The sequence below is a fragment of the Chiloscyllium plagiosum genome, unplaced genomic scaffold, assembly GCF_037043375.1.
Source record: "Chiloscyllium plagiosum isolate Xiang-an unplaced genomic scaffold, Cpla_swu_hap1 HiC_scaffold_37, whole genome shotgun sequence".
NCBI lineage: Eukaryota > Metazoa > Chordata > Chondrichthyes > Orectolobiformes > Hemiscylliidae > Chiloscyllium > Chiloscyllium plagiosum.
In genome coordinates, this window is record NW_028270175.1 from 314,905 (window position 1) to 334,813 (window position 19,909).

The following is a 19,909-nucleotide window of genomic DNA, read 5'->3' on the forward strand; positions in this document are numbered from 1 at the left end:
ATCCCCTCCCAAAATGATCATCCTGGGTGGAATCTTCTGCTTATGAAGGTGGTTATACACACAGTTAGAAAAGATGATGAATTGAGCACCAAAAACCCTCAGCCTGTCATATTGGGATTAGCCAGTTGCAGGCAGGCATGTCACCATGTGGCATTCACAAATAGCTGCTGTCCTCCAAGAAGTTTGTCCATTTTCAGGGGGTGGTGTTCCTCAATAAAAGGCAAAGGACTGGCCAACAGACTACTCTTTTGGGGCCATTCTCTGCCCTTGCTTCCAACCCTTTGCCCTCTTGTTCAGTGAATCATGATCTGAGAAACCCTCCATCCCACACAGTGTATCTTTGTCCTTGGTCGTCTGTGACCTTTGGACTCTAGGATACTCTCCCAATGGCAGCCATGCCTTCCTTTATGCATGAAAGAGTCAAAGAGCTGGCAGCCTCTGATTGGTCAGCAATTGGTACTGGGTGGCACCTCTACCCTGCCAGGGTCTTGATATCAGGGAAGGTTCACCAGCAGTCTCTTGTCTTCCCTGGCATTTCTCTCGAGGCCAATAGACTGAGTCAAGACTTGACACTGAAAATCCAGGTGGCCGGCTGCTTGTCTGCATTTCTCCTGAAAGGAAAGGTAAAATGGCAGATTAATTACTTGGTTTGTAATATTAAGATTTATGAATTTGTAATTGTATCAAAAGAACATGAGATCATAAGAAATAGTAGCAAAAGGAGATCATTTTGTCCTTCAGGCCTGTTTTGTTATTTGATTCATTTGTAGCTGAATTTTGACCTCAATGTCGCTGTTCTGCCTGCTCCTGAAATCCACAAATCTATCAATCTCGATTTTGAAATTGCTCAGTGATGAAGCATCCACAATCCTCTGGTGTGGTGAATTCCAAACACTGATAAGAGATGGAAATGTGTTGCTGGAGAAGCGCAGCAGGTCAGGCAGCATCTAGGGAACAGGAGAATCGACGTTTCGGGCATTAGCCCTTCTTCGGATAATCCTGTTGAGTCAAGAAATTTCTCCTAATTTCAGTCCTAAATACCCTAGAACTCTGTGGGAAGAAAGGGAAGTGATTGCTGGACCTCTTGCTGAAATATTTGTATCATTGATAGTCACAGGTGAGGTGCTGGAAGACTGGAGGTTGGCTAACGTAGTGCCACTGTTCAAGAAGGGTGGCAAGGACAAGCCAGGGAACTATAGACCAGTGAGCCTGACGTTGGTGGTGGACAAGTTGCTGGGGGGAATCCTGAGGGACAGGATGTACATGTATTTGGAACTGATTAGGGATAGTCACCATGGCTTTGTGCACAGGAAGTCATGTCTCATAAACTTGATTGAGTTTTTTGAAGAAATAACAAAGAGGATTGATGAGAGCAGAGTGGTAGACATAATCTATATGAACTTCAGTAAGGCGTTCGACAAGGTTCCCCATGGGAAACTAATTAGTAAGGTTAGATCTCACTGAATACAGGGAGAACTAGCCATTTGGATACAGAACTGGCTCAAAGGTAGAAGACAGAGGGTGGTAGTGGAGGGTTGACTTTCAGACTGGAGGCCTGTGATAAGTGGAGTGCCACAAAGATCAGTACTGGGTCCTCTACTTTTCTTCTTTTATTTAAATGATTTGGATGTGAGCTTAAGAGGTACAGTTAGTAAGTTTGCAGATGACACCAAAATTGGAGGAGTGGACAGCGAAGAGGGTTACCTCAGATTACAACAGGATGAGCCAATGGACTGTGAAGTGGCAGATGGAGTTTAATTCAGATAAATGTGAGGTGCTGCATTTTGGGAAAACAAATCTTAGTAGGACTTGTATACCTTAATGGTAAGGTCCTAGGGAGTGTTGCTGAACAAAGGGACCTTGGAGTACAGGTTCATAGCTCCTTGAAAGTGGAGTTGCAGGTAGATAGGATAGTGAAGAAGGCGTTTGGTATGCTTTCCTTTATTGGTCAGAGTATTGAGTACAGGAGTTGGGAAGTCATGTTGCGGCTGTACAGGATATTGGTTAGGCCACTGTTGGAATATTGTGTGCAATTCTGGTTACCTTCCTATTGGAAGGATTTTGTGAAACTTGAAAGGGTTCAGAAAAGATTTACAAGGATGTTGCCAGTTTTGGAAGACTTAAGCTATAAGGAGAGGTTGAATAGGCTGAGGCTTATTTCCCTGGAATGTCAGAGGCTGAGGGATGACCTTATAGAGGTTTATAAAATCATGAGGGTCGTGGATAGGGCAAATAGACAAGATCTTTTCCCTGGGGTGGGAGAGTCCAGAACTAGAGGGCATAGGTTTAGGGTGAGAGGGAAAAGATATAAAAGGGACCTAAGGGGCAACTTTTCCATGCAGAGGGTGGTGCATGTTTGGAATGGGCTGTCAGAGAAAATGGCGGAAGCTGATACAATTACAGCATTTAAAAATCATTTGGATGGGTATATGAATAGGAAGGGTTTGGAGAGATAAGGGCCGGGTGCTGGAAAGTGGCATTAGACTGGGTTGGGATATCTGGTTGGCATGGACGAGTTGGACCAAAGGGTCTGTTTCCGTGCTGTACATCTCTATGACTCAATGACTCTAAATGATCAATTGTGCCTTGATTGTCAAGGGGCCAGAGGTGAATGCAATGCCATCACTAAGAAGAATGTGCTGGGGAAGCTGGAATGTCTGAAGGAGGATAAATCACCCAGACCAGGTGAACTGAAGGAGATAGCTGAGGAGATTATCGAAGCCTTGGTGGTGATCTTTCAGGAATCACTGAAGCCAGTGGAACATATAAAGTTTAGTCAGAATATATGATCAGTAATCAATGAGCTGCATGAGCAACTTGTCTTACAGGTAAAAACAATGACTGCAGATGCTGGAAACCAGATTCTGGATTAGAGTGGTGCTGGAAAAGCACAGCAGTTCAGGCAGCATCTGATGAGCAGGAAACTGACGTTTCGGGCAAAAGCCCTTCATCAGGAATACAGCTGTATTCCTGATGAAGGGTTTTTGCCCGAAACTTCGATTTTCCTGCTCCTCGGATGCTGCCTGAACTGCTGTGCTTTTCCAGCACCACTCTAATCCAGAACCCAACTTGTTCTACAGCTTTGGAAAGAGTAATTAACTGGAAGAAATATCATTGTGTGAACGGGTGAAAGGGCAATCATCCACTTAAAAACAAAGCCAATTAAACCATGCCAGCTGAGCAAGAATCTTTCGTGTGGAGATGGAGGTGGCACTACATTGAGTTCTGGGTAATTATTTGCTGGAGTTAGAGGGATGGATCTTTCATTCTGATGTTGCTTATGAATGGTTCCAATAGTTCTTGTATAGTGGGATGGAGACGAGGCAGGGGAAAAGAGGGGTGAACGAATTATTAGTCACGCAAGCCTTCACTCTGGGACTGTATCATGCTGCACAAAATCAGTGCAACCAGTGCAGTCAATATAACCAGTACAGTCAGTATAATTGGTATAGAACATAGAACATTACAGCGCAGTACAGGCCCTTTGGTCCTCAATGTTGTGCCCACCTGTGAAATCAATCTAAAGCTCATCTAACCTACGCTTTTCCATTTTCATCTACATGTTTATCCAATGAACGTTTAAATGCCCTTAAAATTGGTGAGTCTACTACTGTTGCAGGTAGGGTATTCCCCACTCCTACTACTCTCTGAGTAAAGAAACTATCTCTGACATCTGTCCTCTATCTATCAATCCTCAATTTAAAGCTATGTCCCCTCATGCAAGCCATCACCATCTGAGGAAAAAGGCTCTTACTGTCCACCCTATCTAATCCTCTGATCTTCTTGTATGTCTCTAAGTCACCTCTTAACCCTCTCTCTAATGAAAACAGCCTCAACTCCCTCAGCCTTTCCTCATAAGACCTTCCCTCCATACCAGGCAACATGCTAGTAAATCTCCTCTGCACCCTTTCCAAAGCTTCCACATTCTTCCTATAATGTGGTGACTTGAACTATATAAAATACTCTAAATGTGGCCGCACCAGAGTTCTGTACAGCTGTAGCATGACCTTATGGCTCCGAATAACCCCGCCAATAAAAGCTAGCACACCACATGCCTTCTTAACAACTCTATCAACCTGGGTGGCAACTTTCAGGGATCTATATACATGGACACAGAGATCTCTCTGCTCATCATACTATCAAGAATTTTACCATTTGCCCAGTACTCTGCATTCCTGTTACTCCTTCCAAAATGAATTACCTCACACTTTTCTGCATAAAACTCCATTTGCCACCTTTCAACCCAGTTCTGCAGCTCATCTGTCCCTCTGTAATCTGCAACATCCTTCAGCACTATCCACAACTCCACCGACCTTCGTGTCATCCACACATTTACTAACCCATCCTTCTACACCCTCATCCAGGTCATTTATAAAAATGACAAACAGCAGTGGCCACAAAACAGATCTTTGCAGTAAACCATAGTAACTGAACTCCGGGTTGAACATTTCCCATCAACCATCACCCTCTGTCTTCTTTCAGCTAGGCAATGTCTGATCCAAACCGCTAAATCACCCTCAATCCCATGCCTCCATATTTCTGCAATAGCCTACCGTGGGGAACCTTGTGAAACACTTTACTGAAATCCATATAAACCACATCAACCACTTTACCCTCATCCACCTGTTTGGTCACCATCTTAAAGATGGTGAGGCATGACCCACCCTTCATAAAACTGTGTTGATTATCCTTAATCAAATTATTCCTTTCTAGATTATTATTAATCTTACCTCTTATAATCCTTTCCAATACTTTACCCACAACCAAAGTAAGGCTCACTGGTCTATAATTACCATGGTTGTCTCTACTCTCCTTGATCAAGGGGACAACATTTGCTATCTCCAGTCTATTGACGCTATTCCTGTAAACATTAACGACATAAAGATCAAAGCCAAAGGCTCTGCAATCTCCTCCCTAGTTTCCCAGAGAATTCTAGGATAACTCCCATCTGGCTCAGGGAATTTATCTATTTTCAAACTTTCCAGAATTGCTAACACCTCCTTGTTAGTCTCACTCCCATCTAGTCTAAATAGCCTGTACCTTCGTATTCTCCTCAACAACATTTGTCTTTTTTCTGTTGGAATACTGATGAAAAATATTCATTTATTGCCTCTCCTATCTCTTCAGACTCCACGCACAACCTCTCACTACTATCCTTGATTGACCCTAATCTTTCTATTGTTATTTCTTTTATTCCTGTTATACCTATAGAAGGCTTTAGGGTTTTCCTTGATCCCAATTGCCAAAGACCTCACATATCCCCTCTTGGCTCTTCTTAGCTCACTCTTTAGGTTCTTCCTGGTGAACTTATAACTTTCAAACACCCTAACTAAGCCTTCACGTCCCATCTTTACAGAAGCTTCCTTCTTCCTCTTGACAAGAGATTAAACTTCTTTAGTAAACCGCAATCCCCTCACTCGACCACCTCCTCCCTGCCTGACAGGTACATACTTATCAAGGATCTGCAATAGCTCTTCCTTGAACAAGCTCCACATTTCAGTTGTGTCAATCTCCTGCAGTTTCCTTCCCCATCCTATGCATTCTAAGTCTTGCCTAATCACATCATTATTGCCTTTTGTCCACCTATAACTCTTGCCTTGCAATTTATACCTATCCCTTTCCATCACTAAAGTAAACATAACCAAATTGTGGCCACTAGCACCAAAGTGTGCACCTACCTCCAAACCTAACTCCTGACCCGATTCATTACCCAGTACCATCCAATGTGATCTCACCTCTTGTTGGCCTATCTACATACTAGATTAGAGTGGTGCTGGAAAAGCACTGCAGGTTAGGCAGCATCCAAGGAGCAGGAAAATCCTGATGAAGTGCTTTTGCCCAAAACATCGATTTTTCCTTCTCCTCAGATGCTGCCTGATCTGCTGTGCTTTTCCAGCACCACTCTGATCTAGGTTCTGATCTCCAGCATCTGCAGTCCTCACTTTCGCCTGTCTACATACTGTGTCAGAATACACTCCTACGCACATTGGATAAAAACTGACCCATTTAAAGTACTTGAACTATAGCAGTCAATATTTGGAAAGTTAAAGTCCCCCATTACAACTACCCTATTACTTTTGCTCCTCTCCAGGATCATCTTTGCAATCCTTTCCTCTACATCTCTGGAACCTTTCAGAGACATCTCAAAACCCCCCAATACTGTGATCTTTCCTTTCCTGTTTCTATCCTCAGCCCATACTATCTCCGTAGATGAGTCCTCAAACATCCTTTCTGCCACTGTAATATTGTCCTTGACTAACAATGCCACTCCTCCTCTTTTACCACCTTCCCTGTTCTTACTGAAACATCTAAACCCCAGAACCTGCAACAACCATTCCTGTCCATGTCTCTGTAATGGCAGGAACATTAAAGTCCTAGGTACCAACCCATGCTGCAAGTTCACCCACCTTATTCCGGATGCTTCTGGCGTTTGAAGTCTGTCTACTTCAAACACCTTTCTGCCTGCAGGTATACTCCTGTGACCTTGAAACCTTAGTTATGATCTCACTACTTTCAACCTCCTGTACACTGGAGCTACAATTTAGGTTCCCATCCCCTTGCTGAATTAGTTTAAACCCTTTCGAGGAGGAGTAGCAAACTCCCCCCAGGATATTGGTACCCCTCCGGTTCAGGAGTAGACAATCCTGTTTGTAGAGGTTCCACCTACCCCAGAATCAGCCCCAATTATCCAGGCATCTGAAACCTTCCCTCCTGCACCATCCCTGTAGCTATGTGTTCAACTCCTCACTATCCCTATTCCTCACCTCACGAGCATGTAGCACGGATAACAAACCAGAGATAACAACTCAGCTTCCATCCTAGCTCCTTGAATTTCTGCCTTAAATCTCCATCCCTTTTCCTAACCTATATCGTTAGTGCCAATGTGGACCATGACTTGGGGCTGCTCCCCCTCCCCCTCCCCCTCAAGGATCTTGAAAACACGATCCAAGACATCTCGGACCCTGGCAACCAGGAAGCATCATACCAATCGCGCATCTCTCTTGTTCCCACATCACCTCCTATCTGTCCTCCTAACTATGGAGTCGTCAGTGACTAATGTTCTGCTCCTCTTCCACTCCCCCCCCCCTCCCCCAAACTCCTCCACCTTCCCTTCTGAGCAGCAGGACAGATTCTGTGCCAGAGACCTGTACCCCATGGCTTATCCCTGGTAAATTGTACCCCCCAACAGTATCCAAAATGGTATACTGTACTTGTAATTGAAGGGAACGGCCACAAGGGATCTCTTTACTGTCTGCATAGTCAGTATAATCGGTATAGTTAGTATAATCGGTATAGTTAGTATAATCGGTATAATCAGTACAATCAGTGGAACACCACTTCTGCTAACTACCCTCCAACACAATTCAAAATCAAAAACCTCCTCCAGTTCAAATTCTCAAAGACATCATGATTGATCTGCTCTGGTCCCCTCCCTGCAATATTCGGAATTACTCTGGTACTCTCTACTCAAGAGGCAGCTAGATGTAGCACTCGAGGAGAATGGGGTCAAAGGGGAGAAAGCAGGACTAGGCTGTTGAGTTGGACGTTCAGCCATGATCATGATGAATAGTGGAGCAAGCTCAAAGGGCCAAATGGCCACTTCCTGCTCCTATCTTCTACTTTTCTATATTTACTCTGTCTGTTATACTTCAGATGAGTTTCACTGATTCCATGCCTTACTTCGCAGCTATGGGAATAATAATTGATTCAGAAAACACTAACTGTTTGAATAGACCTTTGACAGTAAATAAAACATAAACAGAAATGTTAAAATCCATAGCTCCTAATTACAATGGTTTAAAATAAATCTTTGCAGGAGGCACTGGCTGTAGGCTGTGACTATATCAGGAAACTCCGGGCTGACATGGGAGGAACAAATTTACTAGCACCTCTGAATTGGATCTTCCGCCAACCAATTCAGAGAGAGCACCCACGGCTGCTGTTTATCCTGACGGATGGCTCTGTCAGTAACACTGGGCGAGTGATAGAGTTAATCCGGAATCATGCACGTACAAGCAGGTAAAAAACATCAATCTTTCTGTTCTGTTGCCTTTCTTTTTAAATGGTGCAGATTTATATAAAAATTATCATTTAGAAACTTCAGTTCCACACAGCTGCTAAGCTAAAGTGGAGGCATTGTTTTTATTTGTAAAATAAGTTTTCATTGAAACTCTTTAAATAGAAATAGCTAGAATTTTACAGTACAGCAACAGGCCTTTCAGTCCGACTGGCTCTTGCTGAAATTTAAGTTCCATATATATCTCCTCTCAGCAGACCCTTCCACTATTTCCTCATGGATCAATTCGAGCATTCATCTTAGTTTGATTAGATTAGACTACTTACAGTGTAGAGACAGGCCCTTCGGCCTAACAAGTCCACACCAACCCACGCAGACACGGGGAGAATGTGCAAACTCCACCCAGACAGTCACCTGAGGCAGGAATTGAACCCGGGTCTTTGGCACTGTGAGGCAGCGGTGCTAACCACTGTGCCGCCCACCAGACAATGTTTTGAAAATCTTGATATGTCAATGATCAGAGAAATCTCAAACTGCTGTACCCATCGAATGGAATGTCCAAGGGTTGGGGGGAAAAGGGTGGAATGAATTAATTATTTGTCATATTATGACACTGATGAAGAAGACAGACCCCACTGGAACTGCTAGAGAGCAATTGTGTCTTATAAAGGAGCAAACTTGTCTGATCTGGTAACAGTCCCTTCGAAACCTGCTGGATCAAAGCTTTGAAGTAATATCGCCACAAAGCCACAGCCTTTAATGGTCTTGGAGATATTTTTAAAACTATTTAATATTATTTAAGTTGGGAAAACTGTTTAAAATGTCAAGTCACCGTAAAATTGAGTGACAGAATAAAAAAAAAATCATCCTCAGGTTTGGGTGTAGAGGTGCTTGTAAAAAGAGACACTTGCAATAATCCAGATCCAATAAAATCTATTCACATCTATTCTTGAGGATATATATTCTAGATCATGTCATTATAAAAAAAAAGGAGGTGGTATTCGGTGTTTTGAAAAGCATGAAAGTCAACAAGTCTCCTGCACCTGATGGGAGGCAGGTGAGGAAATTGCTGGGGACTTGGGAATCTTTGTATCCTCTTTAGACAGAGGAGAGGTCACAGAGGACGCGAGGACAGCCAGCATTGTTCCTTTGTGTAATAAGGGCAACAGGGATAATCCGGGTAACTACAGACCAGTGAGCTTTATGTCAGCGGTAAGGAAGTTATTGGAGAAGATTCTTAGGTACAGGATTTGCTCGCATTTGGAAAAATATTGACTCATTGTTGATTGATATTATGGGTTTGTGCAGGGGAGATCGTATCTTACAAATTTGATTGAGTTTCTTGAGGAAGTGACAAAGATGATTGAAGGCAGAGCGATGGATGTTGTCGACATGAACTTTAGCAAGGCCTTTAACGAGGTTCCTAATGGCATGTGGCTTGCATGTCTAATGCAGGAGGGAAGTGTACAGTAAATGGCAAATATCTTAGATCAATATACAGAAGGTTCCAGATGTATAGGTTCACAGTTCCCTGAAAGTGCAATGTAAGTGGATAAGTGGTCACCAAGGAATGCTCAGGCTATACAGTATCAAAATTGGCAAGTCATATTGCAACTGCATAGAACTTTAGTTGAGCAACATTTTTGTTTTCCAGACCACTGTAGATGTGAAAGCTTTGAAGAGTGTACAGAAATGAGATGCAGGTACCAGGATGTTTACCAGCCAAACCAATCGTTTCCTGGTTTAGAGGGCATTAGCTATGAGGAGTGATTGGAGAAACTTTTCGTTTGTTTTCATTTAAATGTCAGAGGCTGAGGGGCGACCTGATAGAATTTTACAAAATTGAGAGGCATAGATAGAATGGATAGTCAGAGTCTGTTTCCCAGAAAAGTCAGTTACTGGGGGACATGGGTTTTAGGTAAAAGTGGGAAAGTTTAAAGGATTTGTGAAAGGCCGAGTTTTTGCATAGAAGATGATAAGTGCCTGAAATGTGCTGTCAGAGGAGATGGATACAATAGCAACATTTAAGAGGTAGGGAGTAGAGGATATGGACTGCACAGAGGCTGGGGTAATTTTAGTTTGGAAAGGTATCGTATATTCACACGGCGCTGGTGGGTCAAAGAGCCTAATCTTATGCTGTACTGTTCATTGTTCTTAGTTCTGAGGAAAATTAGTGCAGAGTACTGAGCATGGACACTGTGGTCATCATAGATTGACCTATCCAAACAAACCTTTTGGAAATGTAAACTGGAACCAATATTGCAAGGGAGTTTGAGAACTTTTTGAGATTTCTGAAATAGAAGTTGGAATCACCATTACTTTTTCTCTCTCTCTTTCTCTCATTCGCTCTTTTGCTGTTCTCTCAAAGCAACTGCTCCAGTTCTCACTGCTGCCTGACCTGCTGTGCTGTTCCAGCAATAAAGTTTCAACTTTGATCTCCAGCATCTGCAGACCTCACTTTCTCCTGCTCCAGTTCTCACAAAAACAACAGAGAAGATGCATAAGAAACCAAGAATTTTAGAATAATTGCAATGTTCTTTACTGCTGACTGTCAAATGACTAGTGGTGTACAGCATGAATCAGTCCATGGACCCCACCAATTCATAATCTATATTAATGATTTAGATGAGGGAACTGAACGTAATATCTCTAACTTTGCAGGTGACACAAAGTTGGGTAGGAGGGTAAACTGTGAGGAGGATGCAGAAATACTTCAGTGTGACTTGGACAAGCAAATGCAATATATTGTGGTTAAATATAACATGATCCACTGGGAGCGTAAACAGAAGGCAGATTATTATCTGAATGATGATAGATTGGCAAAGGGGAAGGTGTATTGAGACCTCGGTGCCTTATACAACAGTCACTGAAAGTAAGCATGCAGGTATAGCAGATAGTGAAAAAAACAAATGGTATGTTGGTTTTCATAGCGAGAGGATTGGAGTACAGGACCAGGGGTGTCTTGCTGCAATTGTACACGGCCTTGGTGAGAGCAGATCTGGAGTATTGTAGTCCTTTTGATCTCTTTATCTGAGGAAGGATGTCCTGGCTATAGAGGGAGTGCAACGAAGGCTTACCAAACTGATGTTGAAGATGGCAGCACCAATGTACAAAGACAGACTGGAACAATTAGGACTATATTCATTGGAGGTTAGCAGAATGAGGGAGAACCTTTATAGAACCCGACAATTTTAGTGGGACTAAACAGACGAGATGCCAGAAGGATGTTCCCAATGACTGGGGAGACTGGAACCAGAGGTCACAGTCTAAGGATGCAAGGAAGGCCATTTAGAAGGGAGATGAGAAGTTCCTTTACTCATTGTGGTGAGCTTGTAGAATGTGCTACCACAGAAAGTGGTTGAGATCAAAACAAAATGGAGTTAAGTATAGTTCTTAGAGCTATAGGAATCAAAAAGTATGGAAAGAAAGTAGAAACAGGGACCTGAATTGGCCAAAGCCACGATCACATTGAATATTATACCATGCATGAAAGGCCGAAAGGCCTATCCTTTTATAAAATTCATTTTGGGACAAGAGTATTGCTGGCTGGGTCAGTATTTATTGCCTGTCCCTAGTTGCCCCTTAAGAAGGTGGTGGTGAGCTCCCTGCTTGAACTGCTGCAGTCTGTGCTGTAGGTTGATCCATAATGCTATTAGGGAGGGTATTCCAGGATGTTGACTCAGCAACAGTGAAGGACTGGCAACATATTTCCAAGTCAGGATGGTGAGTGGCTTGGAGGGAAACTTTGAGTTGGTGGTGTTCCTATGTACCTGTCTTTCTAGATTGAAGTGATCATGGATTTGGAAAGTGCTGTCTCAGGATATTTGGTGAACTTCTGCAGTACATCTTACAGATAATACACACTGCTGTTACTGAGCATCAGGGAAGAGAGCAGATGTTGGTGGATGTGGTGCTAAACAGGTAGGAAATATTCCATCACACTCCTGACTTAAGGAGTCATAGAGATTTACAGCATGGAAACAGACCCTTTGGTCCAACTCATCCATGCCAACCAGATATTCTAAATTAATCTTGTAGATGGTGGATAGGCTTTTGCTAGTCAGGAGGTGAGTTATTCACTGCAGTATTTCTAGCCTCTGACCTGCTCTTGGAGCTACTGTGTTTTTGTGGCAGTCCAGTTGAGTTTCTGGTAACTCTGTCAATGTTGATTGTGGGGATTCATGACGGTAACACCATTGAATGGCAAGGTGCAGGGCTTATATTGTCTCCTATAGGAGATGGTCAGTGTGTGGCATTTGTGTAGCATGAATGTTATTTGCCACTTGTCAGCCCAAATCTGGATAATGTGCAGATCTTGTTGCATTTGAAATGGACTGTTTCAGTTTGAGGTGTCATGAACAGTACTGAACAATGTGCAATCATCGACGAACATCTCACCTTCTGAGCTTTATAATGAAGGGAAGGCCATAGATGAAACATCTGAAGATGATTGGGCTGAGGACACTACCCTGAGAAACTCTTGCAGAGTTGTCCTGGAGCTGAGATTATTGACCTCCAACAATGACAACCATCTTCCTATGTGCCAGAAATGACTCTAATCAGTGAGAGTTTGCCCCCTGACACCCATTTGATTCTAGTTTTGCCAGGGCTTCTCGATGCCACTGTCGGGTCAAATGCAAACTTGATATTAAGGGCTGTCACCCTCTTCTCCCCTCTAGAATTCAGTTCTTTTTGTCCATGTTTGAACCAAGGCTGTAATGAGGTCAGGAGCTGAGTGACCCTGGTAGAACCCAAACTGGGCATCACTGAGCAGGTTATTGCTGAGCAGGTGCTGCTTGATATCATTGTTGATGGCACTTTCCATCACATTACTGATGACTGAGAGTAGACCATTGGGGCAGTAATTAACTGGGCTGAATTTGTCTCACTTTTTATGTACAGGACATGTTTGGGCAATTTTCCACATTGTCAAATAGATGCCAGTGTGTAACTGTACTGGAAGAGCTTGGCTAGGGGAGCAACAACTTCTGCAGCACACGTCTTCAGTAGTATTGTCTGAATATTGTCAGGACCCATAGCCTTTGCACTATTCAGTGTCTCTAAACATTTCAATTCATTCCATATTATATCAAGAATTGGCTGAAGAGTGGCACCTGTAATGTTGGGGATCATGTTGGAGGATGTGACGAATCTTCCACTCGATATTCCTGTTCCTATTTTCTATGCTTCTATAATTCCAGAAAATCAACTGATCAAGTTTGGTCTCGTGCTAGAACATAGGCTTTAAGGATGTCCAAAACCTTTCTTTTTATGGAAATCTGTCCTCTTTATGATGGAGTCTGGAAAAGTGAACCATCACCGTGTTCCCCTGCTCCATGAGTCACAATATAAAATAAGAATACTTTTTCCAGCTACCTCGATGACAAATTAGATAACGTATCCAAGGAAGGACGAAGAACATGTGAAGAAAATATAGAATATTAATGCATTCTAGTAGAACTATTTGTAATAACGGAGAGAGAAATGAAAGGTAAGCTAAATTATTGAGCTGCCAGAGGAAGTGGTGGAGGTTGGTACAATTGTAACATTTGAAAGGATATGGGCTGGGTGCTGGCAGGTGGGACTAGATTGGGTTGGGATATCTGGTCGGCAAGGGTTGGACTGAAGGGCATGTTTCCATGCTGTACATCTCTATGACTCTATATTATTTTGTCTGTTTTCACCAATGAAGATACAAGAAATCTCTCAGAATTAGAATGATTATGGAGAATGGGGAGTTGAAGGCAATTATTATCAATAAGAAGGTTGCATTGAAGAAAGTAATGGTGCTGAAAGTTGATAAATCTCCAGAACTTTACAGTCTACATATTGTAGCGTTGAAGAAAGTGGTTACAGTTATTGAAGCATTGTGATTATCTTCAAAATATCATATTCCCACAGTTTGGATGCTTGCAAATGCCACTATTCAAGAAAGGCGTAAAAGAGAAAATAGAGAGCTACAGGCCTATCAGTCTCATCAGTCACAGAAAATGTGCTCGAATCTATCACTAAGGACATTTTAAATTGGCACTTGGATAAAGGTTATCTGATTGGATATTTTCAGCATGGATTTGCAAATAGGAAATTGTGTTTGACAAGCATTGAAGATTTTTGGGGATTTTAACTAACAAAATTAATAACAAAAGAATTAACGGATGTACCATCTTTTATATTTTCAAAAGGCTTTTCATAAGGTCCTCCACAACAGGTTGATTAGAGAAATTAAAGCAAGTGGTACTGGAGGTAATGTACAGGCATGGATTAATGAGTCGAGATGTAGGTTTGCTCACTGAGCTGGAAGATTCATTTCCAGATGTTTCGTCACCCTACTAGGTAACCTCTTCAGTGGGCCTCCGGGCAAAGCACTGCTGATATATATAAATAGAAAGCAGGAATTATCAGCAGTGCTTTGCTTTGCTCGGAGGCCCACTGAAGATGTTACCTAGTAGGGTGACGAAACGTCTAGAAATGAACCTTCCAGCTCAGTGAGCAAACCTACATCCAGAACCTCCACCTGAGCTACAAATCTTCTCAAAACTCGCTGGATTAATGACTGTCTAACAGAGAAAAAGGAGAGTTGAACTAAATGGGTCATTCTTGCTTTAACAGACTGACTAGTGGGGCACTGTAGAATCAGTATTTGGGCCTCAGCTGTTCACAATACAAATTGATGATTTGGATGTAGAGATCAAATATAATATTTCCAAATTTGCAGGTGATACAAAGCTAAGCAAAATGTGTGTGGGGAGAAAGATATAAAACATTTTCAGGATTGGATAAGCTTAGTAAATAGGCAAGATGGGACATAATGTAAAAAATGTGAAGTTATCCATGTTGATAGGAAGAACATACGTGGACAGTAATTCTTAAATAGTGAGAGGTTGCAAAGTGTAGATAGTACAAAGGGACCAGGGTGTCCTATAGGCTGTGGTGCAGTGAGCTAATGGAATATTAATCATTGTTGAAAGAGGATTTAAGTTCATGAGTAGTTAGTTAAGTTCAGAAGACTTGCTACAATTGTATAGGAACTTGGTTGAACCTCACTGAGAGTATTGTATGTAGTTTTGGTCTCCTTATTGCCACAGAGGGGATGCAAAAAAGATTTACCTGAGGGGGCCTGGTTCTCTGTGGATAAACCAGGCCTCTATGGAGACTGAGTATGTGCTGTGGGATGTGTATTTACTGCCTTCAGGAGTGGACTCTGCCTTTGGTTGTGGACTCTTTTTCTGACAGCGCATTCTGCAGACTGGAGTGGACTCTTTTCCTGCAAATGGACTCTGTACCAGAAATGACTGTTTGTTGGCAATTGTATCTTGTTGCTTGTTGGGTTTATCACCTGCACTGCCTTGTCTCTGGGTCTGGCAAGTCTCACTGAGCTGGGAGGCTTATAGATCATCACGAAAGCCGAAGGGTGGGTAGGCTGTTGTGAGCGCTGTCATCCCGAGAATGAGTAATTGGGACAAGATGTCCCAGAGGTGGTCGGAGGGTGTGTCAGGGCAGACGAGAGCTGGAAGGGGTGAAGAGGCAGGCTGCCTTTGAGTGGCTGGAAGGTGGGAGGGATGGGTGGTTTGCTGGGTTGCCAGGGGTCTGTGATATATGCACTGTTTTATTGTTTGGTTTATCGGACTGTCTATACATGATTGTTTACAGTTTCTTTCTTGATTGATGTAAGGTGGGATTTGAGGTTTGTCCTCGTTTCCCTGTGAACTGATTGAATGGTAGGGTTTGGGGTCTGGCTTTGCTGCCCCTTTCCCCTGTAAATTGATGTTTCTTGTATACAGTTAATGTTAACTGTGTTTGTAATTTGTACTGGTTAATGAAATATGAAAAACAAGTATCTCAGTCTCCTCACCCAGGGACTGGCTCTGAGCTAGCTGGTCAGAGTTCATATACTGTCTGTATCAATAAGAGATGACTTGGTGACGGAATACCAGTCTCTGTTCAGTTATTTCAGGATATAGATATCTCAAGTGGTGGAGTTTAATGTAGGAAAATGAGTCATGCACTTTGGTATGCAAAATCTAAAAGCACACTATTATTTTAATTGAGACTGCAAAGAAAGCGCCGTGCAGAGGGATGTGGCTGTTATTGTGCACAAAACAATAAATGTTAACTTGTAGGAAATAGAGTTTTCTCCAGATTAAAAGCATCAAGGGAAGGTGTCATGATTTATTTGAATTGCAGAGTGGGCTGGAATGGCTGAATGGCCTCCTCCTGTTCCTAATGAGGTGGTGAACCAGCTGGGTGTAGAGTGAGTTGTTGCTACCTGTTCCTTTTTTGGGCTGTCTGCATCAGGCCATGATTGGGATCAGCTGGCCATTGGCTAAACACACAGAGGATGAGTGAATGCTGAATGGAGGGCACAATGGGCCTGCTCAAGGAGGCTGCCCACGAGTGGAAGTGTGGCTGAGGAGACAGGGTGAAAGGGCCAGAAAGCTCACTGCACCATTCAGTCTCCCAGAAAATTCTTGTCTTGCAGAGAGTGAGTGTGCATGAGGAGTTTCTTTAGATCTGGAGCATCACCTTTTGATCTGGAAAAATAATGGACTTCCTGCAACCCCTGCCACAATACTTGCCTTGCTTCTAATGCATGCATATGTAATGAGCTGCTGACTGGGTGATAGTGCAAGATAGCTATTCACTTCCACAGCCACCACCAAACCCAGAATTCCTGAGAAGATTCTCCCCATTGTCTCAAACCTCATTTTCTCATTAATGACAAAGTTTCCAAAGATAATGCAGAATTTAACAAAAGGTGTCTTGAATAAAACAGTGATTCACATCCAGCCTGTGGTACTTTGGACCATGGGTTTATTGGTCCCTGAGCAAGCATGCAAAATAGATTAGCTGCCTAACCCACCATCTTTGCAGCCATCCTAAAATCGCCTTCACAATACACAAGGTAGACAGGTGCCAAAATTAGCAGCTCTCCTGCCATATTGAAATGTATAATGAACAGTCAGTGACACATGTTGACAATTCCATTGACCTGGGATTGTGCCATTTGGCTGATAAGGGGTGGTGGGCAGGCTACTTTCTGTGCCAAATGGAAAGGGCAGGAAGAAAGAGGGTTGTGTCCTGCACACATCAGTGGTACCCAGAGGAATAGGTCTGGGTGTGTTACTCTTTGGAGGGTCAGTGTGGACGTGTTGGGTTGAATGGACTATGCCACACTGTATGATTCTACCCACAAGCTGTCACAGTTTGCCTTGTTTCCATATTTGCCTACCCTCTAAAGTTTCCCCTTCCACTGGATACAACCTTATTAACTGTGGGCAATGCTTATGAAGCCAGTGCCTTCTAAGACAGTCTGTTTAAAAATCTCAATAAAATAAACGTAAAATAGAATCAGGCTACTGTGTGGAGGAGTTGGGGGAGTATATCCACAGGATGGGTTTTAGTTGTGCCCCCACACAGGCAGGTTCAGGGTTAGATATGCTGCCAGGAATGGCATGCCATTCTGTCTATCACTTGTTAGTTGCCTCAAAGCAGTTGAACGGATCTTCCACTGCATCAGGAAATTGATTGAAAAGTCCTATATGGCCTCCATTAGCCATCTTCAACAAGCCCGATGTCTATTTGCCTGAAACAGGTGGTCAGCCCTCCCGCGTCTGGACCCACAGTGGTCAAAATTATGTTGAATACATCTTCAAAAAGCAGATACTCTGACTAGCGTCAGTGTCCTTTCCCATACTTGGGAATTCCTGGCCATAATTTTCTGTTCCTCGTCCAAGCAGCAGAAGCACTGAATCGACCTGAAATGGTTTTACCATCACATTCCCAACATTTGACTCTAGGTGATGTTAATAAGAGAGAAAGATAGGACAGAATTCTTCATTTCCTGATTGAGGGCTTTGCATTTGGGGTGCCAGGATTGGTGTAATTCTCTAAGTGGCTGCTCCCCATTTTCACCAATTTGTCTCCAATATTGTTTGTGTTGAGAGGGGCTATGGCAACTTGTCTATGTTCACTCCAGTTAAGGCCCTCAAGTGGCCAATAATTGCAGCTGATGGGAAGAGTTCAGGAGCTGAAGCTGAGCAGTTTAGTCTGCTTGGGCCTTGGGCAGTTCTCCCCTCAATGACCCACGCTTCACACTGGATATTTTCTCTCAAGGTCTACCCAGTAGCTACTCTCTCTGCCAGCCTCTCCATTAAAGACCCTCTCTCCATCTCCACACCCCCTCCTGGCTCTCTCAACTTCCTCCCATGCAAAACCCCCTACTCAGTCCTGGAACTCAAAGATAAAGACTGTTTAGCATCTGATTGTAGTGCTAGTCCTTGCTTCTATCCTGGGACTGCACAGTTTCCAGCTATTCAGTCTGAAATACTTTTGAAGTGTTGTCAAATTGTTTTCAGCAATGTGATAACATCAGAAAATCTACTTTCAGTAAAAATACAGCACACCTTAGCCCGGGCATTCAAGTAATTGCTCAATTAAATGCTGCAATTTAAAACAAACAAATACATTGCAAGATCAGCTTCTTATGTTGAAAGAGTTTATACCTTTAAAAGTAATAATTTCATTTTAATTTAATATTAATTAATTATGTGTGAATTTATCAGTTCAGAATACTGATAATGGCAAATTAATACACTTGATTTTATTTTTGGGAATGTTGCATTTGGGTAGTTAGGAATGTGGGACACTCACTGGATCTTTCATTCTTGTTCCATTTCTATTTCTGGCAGAGAGATTGGAAGAGAATGGAAAGAGCTAGCCCAGTGTATTTTCTGTATGACAGAATATACTTTTGCAAATAACTCCCTCACTACCTTTTGACCACAGGTGCTATACTTTTGGAATTGGACAGAGTACTTGCAGAAGATTGGTTCAGGGATTAGCCTCTGCTTCCAAAGGAGCAGCAGAATTTCTCGCAGAAGGGGAAAGGTTACAGCCAAAGGTACAAAATAAATATTTTAAAGACATTTACTGAGAATGGTTCAACTGTTACTGACTAAAAATGGAAATAATAAGTTGGAGATTCAGCCAAATCAGATTTCAGCTTCACAAACTAAAAATTACATCTATTCTGGTTAAAATTAAATTTAAAATGTTGTAAGTGATTTCTAACAATGACAGTAGGCATTTAAAACACAATCAATTTGTGAAAAAATACAGACTGAAGAAAAGACTAACTTAACGGTTCTAACAATTTTCCCGTCTGAGCTCTAGCCTTGTTAAAACACCTGACTGGAATTATCTGGTGGTTACCTTGTTGTCTCTCCCTGTCATGACTTTATCATCAGTGTCAAATAGGAACGAGATAGAGCTTTTCCATTTCCAGGATTCGATGTACAAATTAGACAGAGAATAATTAACTAATTTTCTGTTTTGGTAGATGATAAAATCACTGAAGAAAGCAATGGCCCCTGTTCTCAGTGATATCACCATAGAGTGGTTCTTTCCTGCAACAACTGAGGTACTCCTTTCACCAGCGGAACCAACTTTCTTATACCCTGGAGACAGACTAATTGGATATTGCGTAATGTGCGACACATCAAGGTATCATGCTAATCTCAAATCAGTAAGTATGAAATTTCACCCATTTTGGTATGATATTAAAATCTGTCAGCCTTGCAGTGGCCTGATTAAACCTAAAGCAGACAATGTGCACTGATTTCTCAATGCTTAGGGCTCTAATTCTGAACTGCCTATGAATTAAGACTCACATTATTAGAAGAGACCAAAAGGTCTATTGTGTGTTACAATTGCAATCTAATTGTGCACACATTCTTAAATGTGCTGTAAAGCCCTCTTAGGGTGTCTAAAGGTTCTGGCCTAGCTAATAATAGCACACAACTGCTTAGGTACCGTTCCACTTGATAAGTTGTAGTTTTATTGTGCTAACAATTGTACAATCTCATCATGACACTGGTGCTTTGAGATCTTGCA

The 19,909-nt window shown here is 42.4% G+C and overlaps 1 protein-coding gene across 3 annotated transcripts in view; it reads left to right on the top strand.

Annotated features, from left to right (window-relative positions):
• vwa5b1 (von Willebrand factor A domain containing 5B1) overlaps positions 1–19,909 on the top strand; it is a 217,026-nt gene that overhangs the window by 88,731 nt on the left and 108,386 nt on the right. For all 3 annotated transcript variants that reach the window (XM_087980186.1, XM_087980187.1, XM_087980185.1), the window contains exons 10-12: positions 7,817–8,019; positions 18,803–18,917; positions 19,356–19,541. In XM_087980186.1, the coding sequence (XP_087836312.1) occupies positions 7,817–8,019; positions 18,803–18,917; positions 19,356–19,541 (504 nt within the window). The remainder of the gene's footprint in view (positions 1–7,816; positions 8,020–18,802; positions 18,918–19,355; positions 19,542–19,909) is intronic.